Source organism: Crocodylus porosus, unplaced genomic scaffold (assembly GCF_001723895.1).
Source record: "Crocodylus porosus isolate Cpor-Errol unplaced genomic scaffold, CroPor_comp1, whole genome shotgun sequence".
Classification (NCBI taxonomy): domain Eukaryota; kingdom Metazoa; phylum Chordata; order Crocodylia; family Crocodylidae; genus Crocodylus; species Crocodylus porosus.
In genome coordinates, this window is record NW_017728920.1 from 15,304,910 (window position 1) to 15,328,304 (window position 23,395).

The 23,395-nt window shown below is 41.0% G+C and overlaps 1 protein-coding gene across 2 annotated transcripts in view; it reads right to left on the bottom strand.

The window, feature by feature from the left end:
- SGMS1 (sphingomyelin synthase 1) overlaps nt 1-23,395 on the bottom strand; it is a 63,046-nt gene that overhangs the window by 12,863 nt on the left and 26,788 nt on the right. For both annotated transcript variants that reach the window (XM_019538603.1, XM_019538604.1), the window contains exon 2: nt 12,081-12,929. In XM_019538603.1, the coding sequence (XP_019394148.1) occupies nt 12,081-12,703 (623 nt within the window). In that variant the 5' untranslated portion in view covers nt 12,704-12,929. The remainder of the gene's footprint in view (nt 1-12,080; nt 12,930-23,395) is intronic.

Consider the following 23,395-nt stretch of genomic DNA (forward strand, 5'->3'; position numbering starts at 1 on the left):
CCCTAGCTACTGCTGACAGTCACCAGCTAGTAGAAGGGCAGGGCTGGAGGGCTGCTCCAGCAGCCTCCTGGGGCCCCCCCAATCTGCTGGCCTTGGCCAGTGCAGGCAGGCATGCCTGCTCAGTTGGAATGCGCTCTAACTTACAGAACTTTAAGTGGAATAGTTAGAGCACTTTCCATCAGGGGCTTTTTAAATGTCAGTTCTTAGCCATAGTTTTTAGAGATACAATTAGGCTACAGGTTGAGGTAGTTTCCAAATTTGGCTCCATGCACTCTTAACATCAATGCTTCCTAATATTGCTAATATTTTCAACATAATTATCCAGACATGTTAATATGATTACTGTTATTGTGATTACCGATAAGCAGTAATTAGATATTAAATATTATTAACCCTATTATATGCATTATCTAAAAGAATGAGAGCCCCCTTTGGGCTGAATGCTGTATAAAACACAAATAAGAGACAAAGATCCTTTAAAGCAGAAAAATAATTGCGAGCAGGGAGCTGGGAATGTTGCGTTCAAGGAATCTGGTGAAGAATGAACACAGCTTTATTTATTACCTGTTATATTTGTTTTTTTTAAGTAATTAGTATTCAAAACTGAAAACTAGCAAATTATGACTGCAGTTGCTTATCTCAGTTCAAAAGAGGGTACAAGTCAGATTAAGCATCCTCCCTCTTATGCATCTTCTCTGCAGTTGCAAGAGGGCCAAATTACTTTCATTATACTTCACTTTCAATGGAATATTGTGATCAAGAAAGATGTGTAGCGAATACATTGAAAACTTATGCTTTCCCACCTCTTTTTCCAAGTTTGTTTAATTCTGAACAGAACCCTACCTTCCTGGACAGTAATTCCTATAGATGATTATTCTTAAACTTGCATTTATTAAAAAAAGAGAAAAGGAAAAAAGAGACTAAGAGAAAAATATCTTATTTCCTTTAAAAGTATAACATTTCAAACAACCATTGTCAAGCTGCCCTATTTTGATTCTCTAATTGGCCAGCTCAAATGATTTTTTGGCACAGTTAATACCTGTAGTATTACTGTCTGACTAAAGTAATTCAGCAATGTTGGATCAACATTTGGGAAAAAATAGTGTATACTGCTTTGTCCGAAAGGTTTCCAAAAATAAACTGTAAGCTTTCAGAGAATGTTTTCCTTTTGATGCACTATTTTTCATTAGAACCAGAACACCAATAAGAAGTTTAGGGCTGCTGTCCTTAGCCCCATGAACTACACTGGTGGGGGCAACCTTTCTGGCAGGTGAGACACAAATTAGTAGGGCTGTGCGAAGCTTCAGTCTCTGATTCGATTCAGCAGAGATTCAATGGCCAAATCTCCAAACTGAACCAGGAGATTCTTTAGTCTCTCCAAATTGAATCAAAACCCTCCAGATTGATTCAGAGAGATTCGGAAAGATTTGGCAATTCAGACAGACACAGCTTTAAATGTTTTTTCTATACATCTCAAGGTACCAGGAGGCTTGTGAATGCTGAGACGTTGGGGTGGATGGAGCGTCCCACAGGAGCACAGAGAGGGGGCGGAGGGGGTCCCCAGCACGCTCAGCAGCAGACCCGGAATTGGACTAGAAGCATTTCCAGTCCACTTCCGAGTCCACTTGGGAGTACACCCGGCTCGGTGACCGGTGCCTCCTGGCCAATTGCCGAGCCGGGGGGAAACAAGGGCAAGCACGTTCCCTGGTGGACCCAGAAGTAGAATGGAAGTACAGGGGGCCCCTTGCACGCCTGTGGGACACTCCATCTGCCCCAGCGTCGCAGTGTTCACGAGCCACGCCTGGTACCTCAAGGTATGTAGGAAAAACACTTAAAGCTACGTCTATGGCCAAATCACTGATTCTCCGAATTAGCATCAAATCTTCAAATTTGGATTTGGCTGAATTGAATCAGGGACAGTGATCCAAATCAACAAACTGAATCACTGTCCCTGATCTGGGCTGAATCTGATTCATATACGGCCCATTTTGCACACCCCTACATATTAGCCCCATACTCTCCCTGAGTGTCACTCTAATCCCTTTTCTGGCTTGATCTCCTACTTTGCTTTTTTTGCTTCCTGAAGCTGCTGCTCTTCCTTCTGTGCCGTCTGGCACTGTACTGCCTGGGCCCTCACCAAACTTCTGGGTGCCTCACAAAGGTTGCTCATGCCATTTGTGGCCCCCAATGTCACAGGCTGGCCACCCCTGGATTATGCTCTCCCCAGATAGGTTCAAGGCATTGTCCATTCTCATTGCTAAAAATTCCATTAAAATTTTATGGGGAACCCTTTCCAAAAATATAGCCCCTAAATCAGAAGTCAATAAAAAGAATTCATTGGATTAAAGAGATATTTACTTTTTTACCTTCAGACACTGATTGCTGAAAAAAAATAATTTTGGGAAAGTTCAGGCTGGCTTTAGCGAAAGCTATTTCTGCATGGATTATTGCTTGGCATTGTACTATCTGGCCTCTACATATGTTAAAAGAGAAAATCAGTTGTAAATAGCCTTCATAAATCTCAGCGGAGACTTTGACTCCACAGATGCATTAAAATTATGGAAGAAACTGGCAATAACAGCAAAAGAAAAAGCTTTCTTATAATTAAACATAATTTACTATTCAAACACAGCATCGAGGGTGCATTAACAGATTGGCGGTGTCTTATTCAATAGTTTCCCAATTAAGACAGGTATGACAGGGGTATCTGCTTTCCAACTTATTCTTGAATGATTTAAAAAAGATTAACAGGGAATCAATTTCATACACCCATGATTTGAATGACTGTATTTTTCTCTTGCTTTATGCAGATGATGCATCAATTCTGTCACAATCCCAAACAGGACTCTAAAGATTATTCAACAATACCGCAACTCAAATAGCTTAGAAATCAAGGCTACTTACAGACATAAAAACCCTGACGCTTTGCTTTAAACTCATTGTGCCCCTGCGCTGAGCCCAGCATATGCCCAGAAGAGGCACTGTGTTAGATGGACCCAGCTTGCCCAACATCTGTATCGATCAGGTCCTTTAGTGGGGCTTTTTTGAAAAAGTGCTTTTATCTAACAGCTGACTGAATCAGCTGTTAGATAAAAGTGTAAATAGGGTAAAAAGTGGTTCTCATTCTTCTGGATGAGACCTCTCTGCATCATTCAAATGCTCCCAATCACAACATATAGCTATCTTGCCTAAAGAAGTTCACAAAGATCCAGAGAAATGCGTTAAAATTAAGGAACCCCCCTACAAGAAAGATACTGGACAATGAATACTGATGGGGAACTCCCGACCTTTGGACCTCCCACAAGGATCAATTTTCTTAGGTCCCATGCAAAATCTATGCACAGCCAATTGGTTAAACTAGTTAAATAACATGGGCTGAAGTATCAATAATATGCAGATGAAGCACAACCCTACATTTTGCTACATATGACCATGCAACTACCACCAGAAAGATCTTGTGCTGGCATAAACTTAGCCATTAAATGAATATCAGATGACTGAAGGTTTGAATCAAAGACAGACTACACTGGTGAAGAGAACAGCATTTTTGAAAGTTTCTAGATAAGGAAGTCTCCTTTTTCAGGACTGATCAATGGTGGGTAAAACATGTAAAGCTGTAGCTAACGGGTGCTCCAAGATTCCTCAGACAGTAGCATCCATGAGTGGCAGGTACCAATAATCTCTGTTTGGTTAGAAGATTAAACCACCCTGGCAAAGATGAAACTGTCTTAAGGTTATTCATCATTTCATCACGACTTTTTTTTTTTTTTTTTTTTTTTAGGTGATGCAACAATGCAATTTGAGGGGGATGAAGCCTTCAATGCTCAGGAAATGCCACCAGGCACAGAACATTACTGTCTATTATCTCAACAATTAGTTATTAAATCCAGTTAAAGATCTTGGTTCTTACCATCAAGGTGCTTGACGGCTTGTAGGATGAACTAAAGTTTGATGAAACCTGAGGTTGATAAACTTCATTCAGCTGGCACAATGGTGCTTTCTTTAATAAAAGGTAAAGTTTGTTTGTACAGGAAACAAAAAATTCTGTGTGACTAGTCCAAGACTGCGGAATGAACTCCTACAGGAATTAAGACCCAACTCAAAAGCTTGTACTCTATGGGTAATTTATAATTCTTTGACTGGTTTTCTTTAACAAGCAGTACAACCCCCACACACAGACTTAAAAATTATTAGTACAAAATATGTTTGTAGCTTATACACATACAAATATCCAAACAAAAAATACACTCCATTTCATACACGTTTCTCCTTAAGGAGGAGTACATGGCACATTAGTAGGGTTTGTTAATGGACTCTGGAAGGCATACAGATATTAACATGATAAATGAAAAATAAGAATCTATATGCAAGCTTTTCAAATGACTACCCTAATGTATTATTCAGGGAATAGGGATCTAATTGAGTATGCAACCTTCAAAGAAATACATTATAAAGTTAATTAAATAATATTTAGTTACATTCTACAGATGTTGGAGAAATATTGCCTGGCAAAATCGCCGAGTGAAGTAGCTTTTATTGCATTTTATTAATATATTATCAATAGTATAATAGTATTATAAAAAGTCATTGTTTAAAAAAATCCCAGCTTGGGTAATTATCATCTCAGATAAATTATATTAAATCTATTTATTGTCATTTAAAATAGATAATGAAGAATCACATTCACAAGGAAACATCACTGTGTAGCTAGAGTAAAAAACTGGATGCTAGAAAAGCTGAGTCTAATGATTTTTGGAAACTCCAATTTCAGGATTACTGGCACCAAACATTTTACTTTGGCTTGATTAATGTTATACAGAATAAAGGTCCAGTCAACGTGAGATAAATATGGTTGAAAACCAGCTTTTATTCTCTAACTTGGCTATTTATGATATCTTTAATTAAAGACAGCTGGTTAGCTCTGTTAGTTTGAAGTTAGACAGAAGGTAAAGCAGGGTGGCAACTTGCAAGTCCATATGTAACATCTGACAAAAGCTCACACCTCTCTGAATGAGTTAGTCTCTAATGTGCCACACTGCCCTGCCTTCTGCCCATCTTTAATTAGGATGACTTTCTAGAAACTTCCCCTGCAGCTGAAAGCAGCACACACTAAAAACAGTTGCTACAATTCCTCAAATCTCCTTTTCTGAAGGAGTTCAATTTTAATCTCTCCTTCCCATTCTTCTGAACTACATCCCAACACCCAAACCAAACTAAAGGTTTAACAAGATTTGCCTGTTGGCCTCTTCCCCTCCTTTAAAGCATGTCTGCTACAGTTTGATATTGACCTTGAAAATTATTGTTTTTCTGTATTGTAATGGTTACTTTGTCTAGGGCAGTTTCTTCATAGGCAACATAATCCTTCTGAATTTACCAAAGTAAGTGGGATTTCTGGTGAAGTCCTGCTAAGGATATGATGGAAGTATTCTTGCCAGAATTTCTTTTGCTCTTCTACAACAGTAAGAGTCTTTTCCCAGTGTATCTTTTTTAAGACATTCCATACTGTGACTAAAGTTTCCAATAATTAATTTAGTGGTTTAATAGACTGTTCTCATGTCCCCTTCATTACTGCCATCTCCACTTCCAGTGCCTTTCAATCTATGGTTTCTATCCCTCTTGGCCAATTTTTATCCTTATATTCTTTTAATTCCAACTTAAATTTTTGTATGGCTTGTTCATACCCAAAACAGCTCTTCCTTCCCTGGTACTTACCCCACAACATATTCACAGACAGCAATCATAATCTTGCACCCTTATTTTGTGAGGTAAATGAGATCAGCTCTTTATTTTTCTTTCTGTAAGTTTAGATGTTCCTTTCTCCTCATCTGCACTAGTTTTTTTAATTATGTTTTTCTTGAATATGGGAGACTAGCACTATACACTTATTTCCAGATGAGATCTCACCAGTCCCCTTTTGAAAGCATTAATGTCTCTCATGGAAATAGCTCTTCTAGAACAACATGCATCTTTTAATGCTATATTACATTGGTAACTCAATCATTCTGTGATCGGCTAGTACCCACAAGTCTTCTCATTTCCAGCTTATGAACTGCCAGCTTTTAAGAAAAATTGTGTTGATTAAGTATATGTTGTATTATAAGATGTCACCCCATCTCTATTACTCAGGTTTTCAAAGTCATCAAGCTTTTTTTTGATATCATAAATCTCAACTCTGCTGATGACGCCTCTTTGCATCATCAAGTACAATCAATACAGTCCTATTTCTTGTGCCAACACCTTAAGGATCAATGTGGTATCACAGTAAGTACCCCTACCCGAGCACTTCCTCTATCTTCTGTTGTCATCTCCCCTTCAGCCAGTTCCTTACCCTATATTACAGTTCTATTACTTCTTCAACTTAACCTGTTTCTGATGCATTCATGTTGATTTTTTTTTGTCTGGGAGAGGACAGACAACAGTACTCTGCCATGCACATTTTGTTTCTTCTGCTATCTCACTGAAGCAACACCACGAGGTAGAATAAATACCCTGTTCATCCAGTGCTCTCTTAATAGCAGAGGGGCCATACAAACACCTATCATGTCAGGTGCAGTTTTCCAAACACTTCACACCTCTGCTGTGGCACGTGCATATACTCCTGCTGAGTGATGTGTGTTATATGGGGCTGAAGCACACACACAAAGTTTCTGAATTCCAGCCTTAACATTATGAGGACCATCACTAGATGTCGTATGCCAACTCCAGTTGACTGCTTACCAGTCCTCTCAGGCATTCCTCGGCCCCCGCCCGACATTCAGAGACAAGCTGGTACCCTGGCCCTAGGCCTAAAGCCTAAGATCCAGACCATTCTCTGCACTTCAGCCTAGTAGCTGCAAGCCAGAAAATCAAATACTGCCTTAAATCTCAGAACCCATTCTCCACTCAGTGCAATAAGTTCACTGAAACTTCAGATGGCATGTCACCCACACCATAGGCCTCCCCATCAGTAAAGCAGGGAATATATCATACAAGTTCTGCTGCTAACAAACTTCATCTGACTTGCAGGGTCTGGACTACACTTAATCTCAGAACAAGCACTGGACAGTTTAAGGCAGTGCTTCTCAAAGTGGTGATCTGTGGACTGAGCCACCGGTCGCTGGTCCACAGCGAGTTGCCAGGAAAGACAAATATATTTTCAGAAGCATAACATTGATATGTCATAGCACCACAGTTCATACATTCCAACACTCCAGGTGATGTCATGTCGTGCGAGGTGAAGAAAGAGAAAGAAACAGCCGGTCATGCATTTGTGTAGTGCTGTTACATGCAGTTGCTGCCACCGGCTGAACTGGGCACCGGTCCCTGGCCCACTGGAAAAAAAACTGCCGGTTCGCCACATCAGATAGTTTGAGAAGCACTGATTTAAGGCAAGCATGCACTCTTGGGGCCTCTCCAACAATGATGAATGCAGCTGTGGTGCTCAAGTTCAGACAGCCAACCACATCACCTATGAATCCCTTACAGCTCTCCTTTGGGTGGCCCCAGGTCTTACGGACATTGACCATTCTACCTGTTCCTGGGTTTCTGGCCCTCATGCTTCTTACATAAGTGTGGTGACACTTGCTTCATCATCATCATCCATTGCTCTGCTGACTCAGAGTGGAGCAGTTTACAGGAGAAATCTGGCAAGCATTGTCATATTTCCATCTTGTTTAGAGCCCCAGACATGTCTGTGTTGAACTCTATGTTGCATACTCAGCAATATAAAAATCTATCTTCAAGGAACTGTACTCACCAAACCAAAGACAATTGTTACTGTAAGACTCATCATTTCTGATGCAATAAGAGTATTTTTTCCATACTTCACTATGGAGGCCCAAGTGAGAGACTAGAGAGAGTGAATATTATGTACACTGCTCTGTCTGCCGCAGGGATTTGCCCTGAACAATGGATACGAATGTCCTGTTTTCCATGACCTGTTCAAATTGTTACCATCTTATTAGCTCTGGTTAGTCTGCCACACATTCAATTTAAGGCACTATGGAAACCAGCCTGAAAAATGGTAGAGATCTTTTGTGGAATATCTTTGCTGCTGGTTTCCTGCTTTGCTGTGCCAATAATTTCTTGAACATGTGGCAGCATTACTATTTATGGCAAAATTAACAGGTTAATCACAACTAACTGTAACATCCATCAAGGGCCTATATTATATCTGGGGTACTTGCTTGATTTCACTATGGCCATCAGCATAGAAACAGATGCCAGATCTCTCATTCTGGCAGACCACTTTGAGGTTTTTTTCTTTTTCTTTGTCCCTTGTCTTCTCTCTGGAACCTTTCTTTAGTCTGAAATAAAACTTATGCTGAGTTATTCATTTTTTGCTAGCACAAGATGCATATTTCACCACCTGAGTTTGGGGAGTAGAAAAAGCAGCTACAGTCATCAGTACTGGAACTGAAAGTATGCAGGCATTCAGCTATAGAGGTGGCAGCACTGAGGATGCACATACTAGTGGTTTCTCTTACAGTAAGACAGGAGGACTGGAAATTGTCAGTGATGGCACTTTTGGCATCTCTTTACCTTCTTTCCATTGTTTGAACCCAGAGCAGGATGAAGTGTTAGTTCACACAAATTATTCCAGTCTTGCATCAGCTTTGTATCCAAGCTGGACAGGCTGCTTAACAAGATGGAGCTCAAATAATTATAGTTTTTGGCTCTGGTAGATTTTGATGAAGAAAAGAATATAAAGTGAAGAACATAGCATGGAGTGGGGCTCTCCCTGTGGCAGAACTACTAGTGGCTGCATCCACACTTGACAAGGATTAGTCCAGTGACCTACTGACAGCACCACACTGTATGGCAATTGGTGTAAGCATCTTACCCAGCTAAGTTTTCTTCTTTCTTCCCCTCTCCCTTCTTCTCCCCCTGACACTTCTATTATTTTTTAAGAGAAAAAAACCTCTTTGAGAAAATGTGCAAAGATCGGATCAAATTCTTTATCAAATAGACAGCAATATATCTAAGTTTAGAGTGGGATGGATATTTCCATTACTAATCATTCAGTGAGGTAGGACAGGAAAGAACAGAAGAAGGGCTGTGATCATGCCAATTTTAATGTCATCACAAAGGAACGCAGGGCTTATAAATAATTTCAATGGATACTGCTATGGAAAAATATCAAATCTGGCATGCATACAGAATCATAGAAAATTAGGGTTGGAAGGGACCTCAGGAGGTCGCCTAGTCCAATCCCCTGCTCAAAGCAAGACCATTCCCAGCTAGATCATTCCAACCAGGGCTTAGACGAGCCAGGTCTTAACAACATTAAAGGACAGGTATTCCACTACCTCTTTAGGTACCCTGTTTCAGTGTTACACTAAACCTCCCTTGCTGCAACTTGAGACCACTGGTCCTTGTTATGTCATCTGCCACTGCTGAAAACAATCCAGTTCCATCCTCTTTGAACCACCCTGTAAATAGTTAAAGGCTACTGTCAAATCCCCACTCAGGCTTCTCTTCTGCAGACTAAATAAACCCAGGACATTTATACACATGCTTCTGGAGTTGGGGGAGAGCTGCTCTAATTAAAGCGCCTGAAACGTCATGTGTATCAGCATCCCCATGCTGATCTATGGCTGTGGGGCACTTTAACTAAAGCATGTTGAATGAACTTTAGTTAAAGGACTCTCACCGCCATTTTTCGGTGCAGGTATGCCGATACATCTGATGCTGGAGTCTGCTGGAGCACAGTAATTACAGTGCGTCAGATTAATTACAGTGTGTTGGAGGAGACTCGCTTCACACATATACCTGCCCCCACTTCCCTCAGTCTTTCTTCAGTCATGTCCCCCAGCTTCCAAACCTTTTTTGTTGGCTGGACTGTCTTCTACTTGTTCACATCCTTTCTGTAGTGGGGTACCCAAAACTGGACACAGTACTTCTGATGTGGCCTCACAGGTGCAGAATAGAGCAAAATAATTACTTCCCTAGATGTGCTTGTAATGCTACTACTAATGCAGCCCAGTATGCTATTAGCCTTCTTGGTAACAAGGGCAACATAGGCACCTTTCCACACTGGATCCACATGCTCAAAAACAAACAAACAAAAAATTCGCAACGAACTGTAGTAAGGCTCTTTGTCTTTTCATTTATATGACAAGTGTAATCAAGAAATAACTTCATTAGATTTAACTAGAAAGTTGCATACAAATAAATGGAATTATTTTGAACCAGAACTTTACATCCACAAAGGAAGTGGGAGAATGTGACTGCATTAAGCCTCCTTCCTATACTTTCTTTCACATATATATAGAAGTAAAGATAGCAAATTCCCAAATAACAACAGTAATAAACTGTGTCAGAGCAAATTATAGAGCACAATGGTGAACTGTACATGCCTTCCTTTCCCTAGATATATAATGCAGTTTTGAATTCTCAGACAATGAGATGGTATATAACATCATACAGTGTGACAAGAGTGCTTTGCCAATTAAATCATTATGAAGACTTTTCAAAATTAAAATGAATGTTTTAGCACTACCAACAGGGAAGACAACTCACAAAAGGTCAGAGAGGGTTGAAAGTGTATCAGCATTTGAAACTCCATGGATGTTTCAAAAGCCTCCCTAAGAAAGCTTAACTTAAAAAAGTTTAAATGAAAGTCATCACAAGATTTTATTTTGCTTTTGAAAAGGGGGGGGGGGAATACACATCTTCAGATTCCATTTTTTCATTCTGGTCTACAAATAAAAGTCTCACTATAACCTATGCATTTAAATGATGATTAATACATTTTCCTTCCATTAAGGAATTTCCAGTAGCCATTAAAAGATAGGCTATATGTTTCTGAACACCTACTTTTTCTATCATGATGACCACTCTGAGTATAGCAACTTTTGAGGGAAAAGACTAGCATAAATTCTACCACTAGAATAGGTTTGCACTTTTTCATGAAGAGTTGGGTTCCTGGATGGTCAAGGGGAATAACCAATAAATAAGGATTGATCCTGGGGAGCAAAGAGCATGGGAGCTGTTGGAAAGTCCCTAATGGAAGGCTCTCTCTCTCCCCAACTTTTAGGTAGGGACTTTCAGAAAGTGGATGGTCATGCAGAGATATGTGCAAGCATTCTGTACCTTCACTCCACCAACATCCCCACTCCTCCCTCCAAAAAAAAAAAAAAAGAAAGAAAATATGAGCTCAGCATAACCCTTAAGTTCTTTAAAAAAGAAATCACAAGAATATTGTGGCACTGTTTTGTCAATGGCAGAATTAAAACTTATTCCTGGTAGTCCATCTATTTTGTAAATAAATTATGACAATGCTCTAAGCACTTTGCTCACAAGGTTTAATGAGAGATTAATCTAATCAGGTACCAAACTAAATCATCTACGATAGTATACATTAGATTTTCTCTCCCATCTTTACATTGAGTAAAAAAAAACAAATAAAAATCAATTAACCAAAATGCAGAGATCCCAGAAGTATTCACATGGCTTTTTTCACACAGTATTATGCAGGCCTTTTATGAGCATCAAATTCTTAAGAGCTGGGATGATATATTTTGCTTATTTTTGTGCACTTTTAAAAGTACTATTTACCTTAACGTAGAAAAATGATAATATTTATGAAATTAGCCTAGCTTAAGTGACAGCAAGCACAATGCAAAATATAACACTTGCGTTTCACAAAGATGTCAGGCTGGCAACTAAAGTTGGGCTCTACCTTATACATACCCTAATGGGCCAGCCAAATTGAATTAAGGCACCAAGATCCAGGTTAACGGTTTTTTGTATATAAAAATGATTTACGTTAGGGGCAACTCTCGTATTATAGCTCAAGTTAATTCTGCAGTTAAGTAAAGTCAAGTCCACACGTTTTTCAGCATCTAATTCGGTATTTTGGTTTGACTTACTCCAATTCTGTAGAAAAAAATCCACACATACTTCAACATGTGTATAATTATACATGGATTTTTAAAGGTGATAAGACCAACTGTTATTTCTAGAAGTTAACACCTAAACACCCCTCCCCAACTATCCCAAAACCAGATTAAACAGATTTCAATTTTAAATTCAAGTCTCAGCCTGCCAAAAAGCACTTATACTTACACAATGCCTCTGTTTTCAAAGTATTTACTTACTTGTATTTTAAGAGCAGCCACTGAATTAACCAGAGTCCTACAAGGATCATGCCGTTAATTTCACAAATAGAGAAGGCCCATTGAACCCGGTTAAAATGGTCAAAAAATGCATCTGGTAGGGGAGGCTGCACCTCCTTGGGAGGCACTCGTTCATGGACGACTGAGATTGTCACTGTGGTAAAGATGAAACAGCAAAGTGCATAAAGAAAAGCCAGGAAAGTCTTCCCCCATTCCATAGGATACTGGGAACGCTCTGGTTCTGGCATAGGGATCTTTATCATTTCTTTTCTATATCCATTTGGCATCCCGTTCAGTTTGATTTTACTGCTGAAACCATTTTCACCGGTGACAACATCCATGCTGACACTAAGGTGCCCATTGGCATGCCCATTTTTGTGTGCCTCAATGTGGTGCTCCATTTTTAAAGTCTCTATCATGTCTAATAACCGCTGCCCATTGTCGGAAGACACACGTGACAAAGGTGGCTTCTTAAAATCCTCCTTAGTTAAATTGATCAAGTCCTGCCCAGTGAAACTTCCCAACGGCTCACAATATTCTGGCATAGCGTTCTCCATCAGCCAATCTGTCACCTTTTTGGGTGACCAGAATATCACCTCTTTCATTTCGTCAGGGAATCAGCATGCAGGTTTATTTTTTAACTTAAATTGGGCAACGGTTCCAGCACAACAAAAAGCTCTGTCCCGGCTTGTTCATCTTGTCAGACGTGCGGTAAAAACCAATTTGGCAAAGTTGACAAGTACAAATTTTTAAACCGCTGGTACAAATACCTATACAATGTGGTAAGCACAGGAAATGGTTCACTTCATTTTTGCATATGTATTCTTCTTTCTAGTGAAAAAAGAAAAATAAAAGGTATTAGGATGGCATTTAACCAAAAAAACTGACCTGCTGAAGTGCCCAATCTATACAGACACTGTGACGCTGGGGCAAAGTAATGTGCTGCTTCTTCCAGTAAAGCACAATGTGTTGTTTGTTTGGTTTTTTAACATCTGCAAGCAGCATCTATTTCTATACATATTATGATAACAATTATTATCAATTTGGGAGTGTGGGGGGGCACAGGGTCTGTCTTTGCCCTCTGTCATATAGATCCTGGCACAACAGATTCTGGTCTGGGACTAAGGATCCAAGGTACTACAATAACGATAAAATATTAAACACTGTTGGTTAAATTCCTGTTGATCTATTAAAAGATATTATGAATGCAAGTCCTCCTCTACTATAGCACCCCTTTCACATTACTTTATGTTGCTCTCTCCAATTAAATTGCACCTAAAAATTAAACAGTAAATGCTTCAGGGCAGGGAATAAGTCTTTGTTCTGATAAGCACCAAGGACAATTTTGGGAACTAACTAAATAAATATAGCAAACTCTTATAAGTTAATAAACACACAGAAGCAACAAGATGTAGATGCCACCTTCCTGCAAAGCAATAATTAGTAAAACAAAGTCACTGAAAGTCATCTGTTTGTTTTTTGGTAATTTTTGCAGTTCCGAAGGTGAAAACTATGGCCTTTTAAAAGAGGAATTACTGTTCTAGTTAAGAGATAAGCCAAGGAGGCAGAATACTGACTCTAATCCAAATAACATATTTACATGAGGATATGGTTTTAATTGCTCCAAAATTTCAAGCTGTTCTCAAAGGATTTTCACCAAAAATACTGTCAGCTATACCTAGCTGATGTCTCAAGATTTCAGCACCTCTTGGCCATAGAAATCAGAAAATTTGGTCACACTTTAATCTGAATAGTTAGATCCTGGGGGTGTATCTCTGCAAGTGGGGAACCCTGAATTTCCCTGTTTACAGACAGCCACCCCAACATTCCCCAGGGCACCCTCTGTAAGTGGGGAAAGCAGGACAGGTACTCCTAGGGCTTGAGGAGTACAATCTTGCAAAGAAATTTCAATGATGCACAGGACTAGACCCTTCAAACCCTGGGGACACCCACCCTGCTTTCCCCACTTACAGAGGGGTGCCCCCAGGAGTAAAAAATTAAGTACTAAATCCCAAATTTCTCACTTCTAAACATAAACTACAAAAACATTGACTTTAATCTCAAATAATGAATGCTAAGTTTTAAAAAAATGAAAGCATTAAAGCACTGAACAGAAGGACAAGTTTTAATCAAGTCACAGAGAAGTGTAGCGAGATTAAGCTAAAAATGCCAGAACCACAAGGGGAGGGAGCAGCACTAAAATAGAGAAGAGAAATAAAAACCATAGGAAAAAGTAGTGAGCTCTAAAAGCCTTATGCCAAACCAGCAAAACGCATTAACATGAAAAGGTAGGTGTGTGCCATTTGGCAAATGTCCATGGCAAATTCTGAGTTTGAAAATATTTATAACAGGAGACAGGGTGAAGAAATTGAATCTCAGCCCAGAAGAAAGTAAAAAGGATTAAGTCAGATTCACAGCTCCTATCCACAACCTCACAACCCTGTAGACCATCAGATGCATTCCTCCTTCTCCTCTCCACCTCTGCCAAAATTCTGCTTTTGCATCAGTTGGATAATATATTACTATTTTACTCAAGCATGGCTGAACAGTGTATAGTTTATAGGCCATCATATGCTTCCTATGAGCAAAAACCAAAATGTAAGAACAAAAGCCCCGAAGATAATTAAATCTCTTCTACTTTCATGATTAGGCAGACAATACTACCTGAGAAAAACCCAAGGTAAGTCCACTCTCCCACCACACATACAGACAACTGAATACAATCTCTGACTTAGTGCATCTCAATATAAAAAGAATGCAGGATAAGAATTTGATTTTGTCAATCACAAAATCTCAGATTGGTAAAACACATTTAAAAATCATTAAAAACTTTTCATGTCCTATGAATATTTCAGCACTGGAGATCAAACCATGCTCTGCTGACTGCTTGTACCCAGAGATACTTTATGACTATCAGCCTTTGGAGTAAGTACTTTTCCCTCATTTTAGCTGTTGAATAGTATATACATGTTGCGCTATACATAAACATATAATGTCTCTTTGCCACTATTCCCCCTTTCCAATATTAATTATTTTGCAGTATTAGGACAGGACATAACCCTTCCTTTTACTAGCCCCCTTCCTCCTATTTGGACCAGTGTTTACTGAATAAAGCTTGAAGCCATGAAACACGGTTGAGTCATATCTAGCAAATTAATATTTTATTACAAGCATAGGTTGGAGGTGGGGAGTGGGAAAAGGAGGTGAGAAGAAGGAGGATCCACTGAACTATACAAGTCAACCCACAGTATAAACTATTACAAAGCTTACATTGGAGGCAAGACCATGCAACAATCTTATTAAAGTCTTCGTTATAACAAAATAATTATGACAACACCTGAAATAGTCTGGTTCTCTAACAGCTGTAAGGGAAAGATGGCAAGCTGTTTCTCTGTGAAGGAAAGACAGAGACTATACAAGGACCTTCCTTTTTATTTTTGGAAGATCCATTTTTTGGCAACTTCAGGAGCTGAAGGAGAAAGGTCTAAATGTTGGCCTCTTACATTTGTAAGCAGTGTGAGGGAGAGAAGGAGCCTGCAGGCTCCAGGGCTCCCTGCCCAAGCGGGAACCTGCGAGTCACGCGCTCACAGGCCCAAGACACGGGGCGAGAACACACCATTCCCAGGTGTGTGGGAAAGGGAGGGGCTGGTACTCCCGGGGCCGGCATAAAAGAGAGGCCGGGGACGGCCAGGGAGGAGGCGGACCCGGAAGAAGGCAGCGGCGGAGCTGAAACCGGCCGGAGCACGTTGCAGTGGATGTGAGCGGCTTTCAAACGCGGTAGGAGCCTTTGGGGAAAGGGAAAGCCCCAGCAGGGCTTTTGAGCCCAGGCAGCTGGCCCTGCGGGGCATCGGACTGTTGTCTTAACCAGCCGGAGCGGCTGGGACTTGGCAGGAGCCGAGTACCGTATAAACTCTAATATAAGGGCACTGTCTAACTGTGGCTACCGTAGTCCCTGTAATAGGGGCACAGCTCAAGAGTGAGCCCTAACTGTGACCAGAGGAAGTCAATTAAGCCCTCAAAGGGGGCTTTTGGAGAGCCAAACAGGGGGTTCAAACCCCACGGAGGACAAGTTTGTATCGGAGGACGACTGCAGACGGCGACCAAGAGAACCATCTTGAGCACAGTGCTTGTTTTGATTTGCATCTTTCTTTTGTGGACTGCCTGACTGACGGGCAGATCCGTGGCCAGACCAGACGGTCGGCCACCACCCAGTGGAACGGGTGAGGGTGTAGGGGTGGCGGAGCCCTCATCAATGTGGGACGTGCGGGACGCCAAGGAGTCTCATATTTGGACGACATATGCCGGACCATCAGAACCAACTCTATTAACATCAAAGTCGTGGCAGGCGTCGTAAGTGCGTGTAAAATGCCCAACCACAGGGGAGCGGAGCCTTGGCGCCCGGTAAGCAGCCCCGACGTGGGGAGGCAGTTGAGGCCTTACCCCGACAAGCAGCTTGAAAAAAAATCAACTTAATGACACACAGGATCAAAACTATAGAATGACAAACTTAACTGATTACCTATAGCTTAATATGCTGGAGTTAATTAACATAGTCTCTTCTTTTTAAATTTTAAACTTCACAGCTGAATATAATTTCAATATCTCACTTTATGAACTATACAACATAATATTTCAAATCTAAGGGCACTTATATATGTGCCCAATGCCTGCTCCAACGCATGCTAATGAGCATGCGTTGGAGCAGATTCAATTAACAGAGTCTGCTGGATTGTGCCAAGTAGCACGCAGGAGGACAAGTAAAGATGCCTTGAAAGTTTTACTTTCAAATCCTCTAACCAATGTTAGCTATAACAGTGCAAAAAAGTTGGTTTTAAATAGAATGTGCATTCTTAAAAAAAAATTCTCCTTTGTGCATAATCCAGAAACTAGTGACTCTGTATCACAAGCTGCCATATCAATTTTATAATGAAAAAGATCTTGTACTTTGGTAACTGTATCCTTGACCGTTCAGCACTTTTCAACTTAACACCATTTATTTAGGTGCCCAAATACAGAATTAGAAGTCTAATATCATTTAAAGTCTTTTTTATTGTCTTGAATTTTAGATATGAAGGTTATTATTAAGACGAATATATTCAATTACTCCTTATAAATTAGGCTAATATTCACTTTTGTATTTTAACCCTATTCAGGATTAAACCAATTCAGTTTGTGACCAATATTTAGGATTACTTTGTAGTATTATATGTGGGGTACTTATGAATCCCCTCACAGGTTCCAACAGCATCAAAATGTAAGAACAGAACTGTGTCAAGTTTTGCCCACGAGTTGATTATGTTAACTAGTCTTAAAGGACAACTTCACACTTATCTGCAGGTTTTTAAGGCTTTACCTTGTATAAAAACTGGTCTTCCTGGGGACTGCTGATGCATCCCATACCACAAAAGATAATCAGTTTGGGACTATTAACCATTGCTAGATAACTTAAAATAATAAGAAGCATGGCTACCTTGGAGGAGAGAGTCAGCCATGTGAGATATATATACCCTTAAGGTGGGTTTGTTATTGATTTGAAACACATTTGTGGTTCTTTGGTAGACTATTTTTGGTTTAGCTTCTCTTCATTATTAGACCTGTTTGTTTATTACCATTGGCGTGTGTATGTCACTGACGTGATGTTAAAAATCTCTGTAGTGTCTGGGAGCTCTTGTTGGACAGGCAGTCGTGTGTAAGGTGCTGTACAGAAAGAAAACAAAAAGTCTGTCTGTTCCCCAGAGACTGCACAGTGGAAGCAATGACACGGTTTAAGCCAGTGGTAGTTTGATTGGGTCATAAACCCTTTGGATTTGGTTTTTGGCACTAAAATTTTAAACACTCCTTTTAAAGAACAAACAGGCTTTTTTTTTTTTTTTTTATAACTCTACAAAAAAAAAGAGTTATAAAAAAACCTCTATAAAATTTTTTTACTGACTTAAATATTCAACATTTTACCATTAAATTTGAGTGTCTGGTTGGCTGGTATTAAAGATCTCTTCAAAGCTTGTGAAATTGGCTGCCAGCTATTTTACTAATTTCTATAGTAACTGTTGCCTCAGCAGCAAAGGGTTTCACATACATGCAAAACAAGAACAAGGAAGGAACAGTCTTGTACTTTTAGACCTGGGACTTGGAATCAGGAGTTCTGGTTTCTGATTCTGAATTTTGCTCTGTGTATGTTTGGGGGAAAAGAGGGGGAAGGAAGGGCTCTACACCTTGCTTTTCCATTAGCTATTTTATGTCCACTTCACAATCCACCCTTCTAAGACTACTCTTGCTCAAGTTCTGAGGCACCTGCTTCAAGCAGATCTGTGAATAGAATAAAATCTAATATAATTGAGCCAAGAATCATCCCCTTTGCTATACAGTGCATCAGAAGGATCATGGCAAATTAGATGGCTAATTTAGTATGGTTCTGTAGCCCCTGGTTCACATTCATTTGAAGTCACCATAGGATCTGAACCCCTGATCCCAACAGTTGCACCTCCTGCCGTGCCACTTGTGCATGGCAGAGTAAGTGATTTTTGGGATCAGGGATAAGGTTCTGTTTGTGCTCTTCTTACTTATCAGTGCATGATCATGGTCCCAGGCTCTTCTTGCACTGGCAAGTTGAAAACTAAGTACCAATAGCTTAGTGTTGACCCAGTGTGGTCCAGAGGCTAACAGTCAGCAGACCATCAGTTACTCCCAGGGCCATGCTGGGGTCTTGAACCAGTCCTGGGGCCAGAATCAATTTGAGACTCCACTGCGGTCCTGGAGATGGGGCTGACCATCAGCTTATCATTATACAAACCCTGGGGCAGACTTGGACATGCCATGGGTTAACTTAAGACACCATATAAATCAACCATAAACATGGTCTACATTATGTGTGGAACATTTTTATGGCTGGTTTGCCATTTTATGGCACCTTAAATTGGTCCATATGTACCACAAATCATTTATGCCATGATCAACACCTTAATTGCAACATAAACGTAACGTTTGAGGGCCCTGTTTTTCATTAGCTAGAGCATGTATAGCAGTTTGAGTCAGCTACTACTTTTATGCTGAGAGAGCTGGCTCTCTAGCATTAGTCATTTATGAGTTTTGTTCATTTACATCCAGCTCACAGATTTCTGCTGGAGACCTAAGTGTCAATGTTGGTACAGTTGGCTATGCTGCCCTCTTACATTTTATTAAGTTAAAAATGTTGAGTGATTGTTCTTTATTTTGGAGTTCAAACTGATTTATTAAGCAAAGAAAGTTTTATCCACAGCTAGTGAATTCAGCTGATTCTGCTTACTATCTCTTTCAAGATTTTAGAATTAGGTCCCTTCCAGCTCTACTTTTTTTTGTTTTGTTTTGCTCAAGACTGATAAGCTTTTCAGAGTCTCTTACATTGTCCTAGGTCTAACACAACGTTGCCTTGGTCTCTGTTGCTTTCTCTGCCTGGGCCAAAACAAAGTCCTCTAAATTCTAAAATGTATTTACTGTAACTATTGTGACATCTGGCAATTATGTCTGTTGTATGCAGCTGGTGAGATCAAGGCGAGTTCACAAACTCCTGAAATACTGTAATAGGTATAATCACTGATGAGAAGACTGATCTAAAAATCAGCATCAGTCCTTTCATTCTGTTTAACTGATAGTAACCAGAACAATTATTTTTAGGATGCATTTGCAAAACTTGCTTGTAAAAGCTAAGGGTAAATATTTGCAATAAATAAAAATAAGTATAGCATGCACTCCTTGAACAGCATATATCAAGATGAATTACTTTTTCATTCAAACTTGATTAAGAGGACTCATTCCTTAGTCTCAGTCATGCATACCCAATAAAACTAGTTTGTCTGCACAACTTTTCCTCTCTTTTGTCTGCTTCCCTGAAGTAGCTATGGAGACAAACATTGCCAGGCTCTCACCTTGACCACAATTTTATCATCTAATAGCTGCCTTTTGTTTGTTGTTAGGGATATACTGCTTTTCAGAATAATTGTTTTGTTTTTTGCTTCGTTTTCTTGACAAATTACTTCAGACCGTCCAATAGCAATCACTTATTTAATACTACCGCTATAGGAAACAGGCTGTGGCTGAAATGCCAGGGAATGGCATCAGAGCCACTCAATATGGGGAGGCCTGTCTTTGTCAGCAAAGTATAATCAAGTGAAATTTGTCACAGTCTTTACTATATACGACATACATCTGGAGTACTGTGTCCAGCTGTGGGCCCTGTACACTACAGAAAGGATGTGTACAAATTAGAATGAGTCCAGCAGAGGGCAACAAAAGTGGCTAAGGGGCTGGGGGACATGACTTATGAGAACAGGGCGAGGGAACTGGACTTATTTAGTTTAGGAACAGAAGACGGAGAGGGTCTTTCAACTACATGAAGGGTGGTTCCAAAGAGGATGGAGCTAGACTATTCTTAGTGGCGGCAGATAACAGAACAAGGAGCAATGGTCTCAAGTCACAGCAAGGGAAGTTTGGGTTGGATATTAGGAAAAATTCTCTCACTAGGAGGTTAGTAAAGCACTGGAAAAGGTTACCCAGAGAGGTTGTAGAATCTCCATCCATGACTGTTTTTAAGACAAAGCCTTGGCTGGGATTAGCCAGTTGGGGCTGGTCCTGCTTTGAGCAGGGGGTTGGACTTGATGACTTCCTGAGGTCCCTTCCAACCCTAATTTTCTATGATTCTAAAAGAGATCTTTTAGATGGGAAGTAATTTTTTTTTGTTGCGGGGGGGAGGGGGGAGACATTTTTCATCCACAAAAAAAAAACACTTGAACAGTTGAATGCTCTTTTGTGCTAGGAAAAAGTTCTTTATCCCACCAATGTGTGCTTCCCAATCTTTTCCTCAGCATGAACCCATTTATGACCCCATTTCCTCAGCACAGCCCCTCACTCACAAGCTGCAGCCCCCTCTACTCCCTCAGGTGCCCTTCACTCCCAACCCACAGCCCCCTGACCCTCACTCCTGGCCCCCCTGCTCCCCTCCCCTTCAGGCAGCATGGCTAGCATGGAGCTTGTAGCAGGAGATGCAGATGCAGGCTGGCCACTACAGGCTCATTCCCAAGCCACAGCCCCCCGGCCCTGCTGGTACCCCACACTCGCAACCCACAGCCCTCCAGCTGTCAGGGCTTTGGGGCCAGGGCCAGGACCTGCAGTTGCCTGACCCATCCAGCAGCACTCATATGCCCTAGCTGCCACTTTCCATGGGTAGGCCACCCATGGAAGGTGGCAGCTACTGCAGCCACAGCAGAACACAGAGCCGAGCTCCCTCTCCCCCTTGCCATAGTGGCACACCCGGCATGGGGCTCCAGGCAGCAGCAATGAGCCTCCCCCACCCCACTCTGCAGTGGAGGCCCCAGGGGGAGGGCAGCAGGATGGAGAACCCTGAGCCTGGCATAGGCAGCCCACATCTAACCCCCACCAGACACAAATCAGGGGGTATGCCCCCTATGCCTCCCTCCCTAGAAGTGCACACAGTAGCAGGAAGCCAACTCCCCCACCATCATGCTGTCTGGCTGCCACATGCATGTGGTGTTCCCTGCCTGACTGCCCTCCTCCCAGTCTCAAGCAGCCCTCCTTGCAGGCTGGAAACTCTGCCAGCCTGGAAGGGGAACTTGCCATTTCCCGTGTTTTTCTCTTTTAAAGGAAAAAATCTGATCGTCTTTGCAACCCTCTTTTTTTTCTTTTTATAACTGTGACCTTAAATGGGGCTGTGACCCCAAGTTTGGGAACCACTATGCTAAAGGGGTGGCCTGCTGCTGCAGTGTCCTGCCCCAAACTCAAGCTTTCTGTGACTAATGCAAAATCACCAATGTGCCAAACCTGGTTGCATTGGCATGGAGACAAGGAAAGACCGCCAGCACAAGACAGCAAATGCAGGAGGAAAGAAATTGTCTTCTTCTGGGCACACAGAAGTGAGAGATGAAGAAGAAAGGGAAAAAGACATTCAATAAGACATTAAATAGAAGAGATTAAATGTATTTGGTTAAGAGTGTGCTTAAAATGTATCACACTGCTTTTAAAACTAAAAGTTAAAACCTAAGCAGAATGATAGGAAAGCCTTCATTTTTGAATAGATGAAGGACACTGTTTGGTAGAGTGCCACATTTTTGATGACCTTCAGGAAATTCAAGTAGTAGAAAGAAATAAAGTTTGCCAAATAAAAAACAAAAGATTTTGAGGAAAGAATACCTTTGATTTTTATAGTGTATAAAAGGAAAAAGAAAAATATACAGATAAAAATAGAATGTCTTATGTGTATTTAAAACACCCATGCTTGTTCAGAATATTTTATTAAGGGAGCTAGAAAAATAAATCAAACAAAAACTACAATATGAAAGATGCACATTTCACAGCCATATTGCATTTAATTGTATGACCTGGTGCAGCTTCACAATGCCAACATTTATTTTTCTATTTTCTTAAATAACCGTTGACAGCTTTTCTTCCAAAAAAGAAACATCACGTGTTGAGTTTGTAGACTATTATTGTGTTAATACATCTGCCTAAGGAGGCAAGTGTTCAATGGAAATATTCTATTACTGGTAAAATGTTACTTTAAGAAGTAATTTCAGTATAGAAGAAACAGCATTTTAAAATGCACAGTGCAAAGAATTATGACGTCATTGGGATAACAGACCTGGTGGGACTCCACCCATGACTAGACCACGGGTATAGAGGGCTATAACCTGTACAGGAGGGATCGTGTTGACAAAAGGGGCGGGGGTGTAGCTCTCTATGCGAAGGAAAGCTACTGGTCCCTGCAAGCTGATGTTGGCGACCGGCATGGACAGCCAGAGACCCTCTGGGTAAAAATTCTTGGGGAATACGGCACAGGGGACACAATGGTGAGAGTCTACTACAGACTACCCACTCAAAGTCCTGAGCTTGACCAGGAATTTGCCCAGGAACTGACTGAGGCCGCTTGCTCCAGGACCTTGGTTGTCGTGGGTGACTTCAATTACCTGGACATCTCATGGGAAGATCACTCAGCAAAATCCGAGAGGTCGCAAACCTTTCTCTCGTGCGTGGATGACCTCTACCTGACTCAAGAAGTCTATGGGCCAATGAGAGGCAAAGCGCTGCTCGACCTGGTACTGGTTCAGGGGACGACCTAATCGGTGACCTAGTGATCGATGGGAAGCTGGGTGACAGCAACCACGAGCTGATCACCTTCACCATCCGCCGTAAAGCTGACAAGTCAGTCAGCAGCACAGAAGTCCTTGACGTCAAAAAAGCCGACTTTGACAAGCTCAAGAGGCTTGTCGCTCAGGCCCTTAGGGACCATGACCCCAGGGAGATGGGAGTTC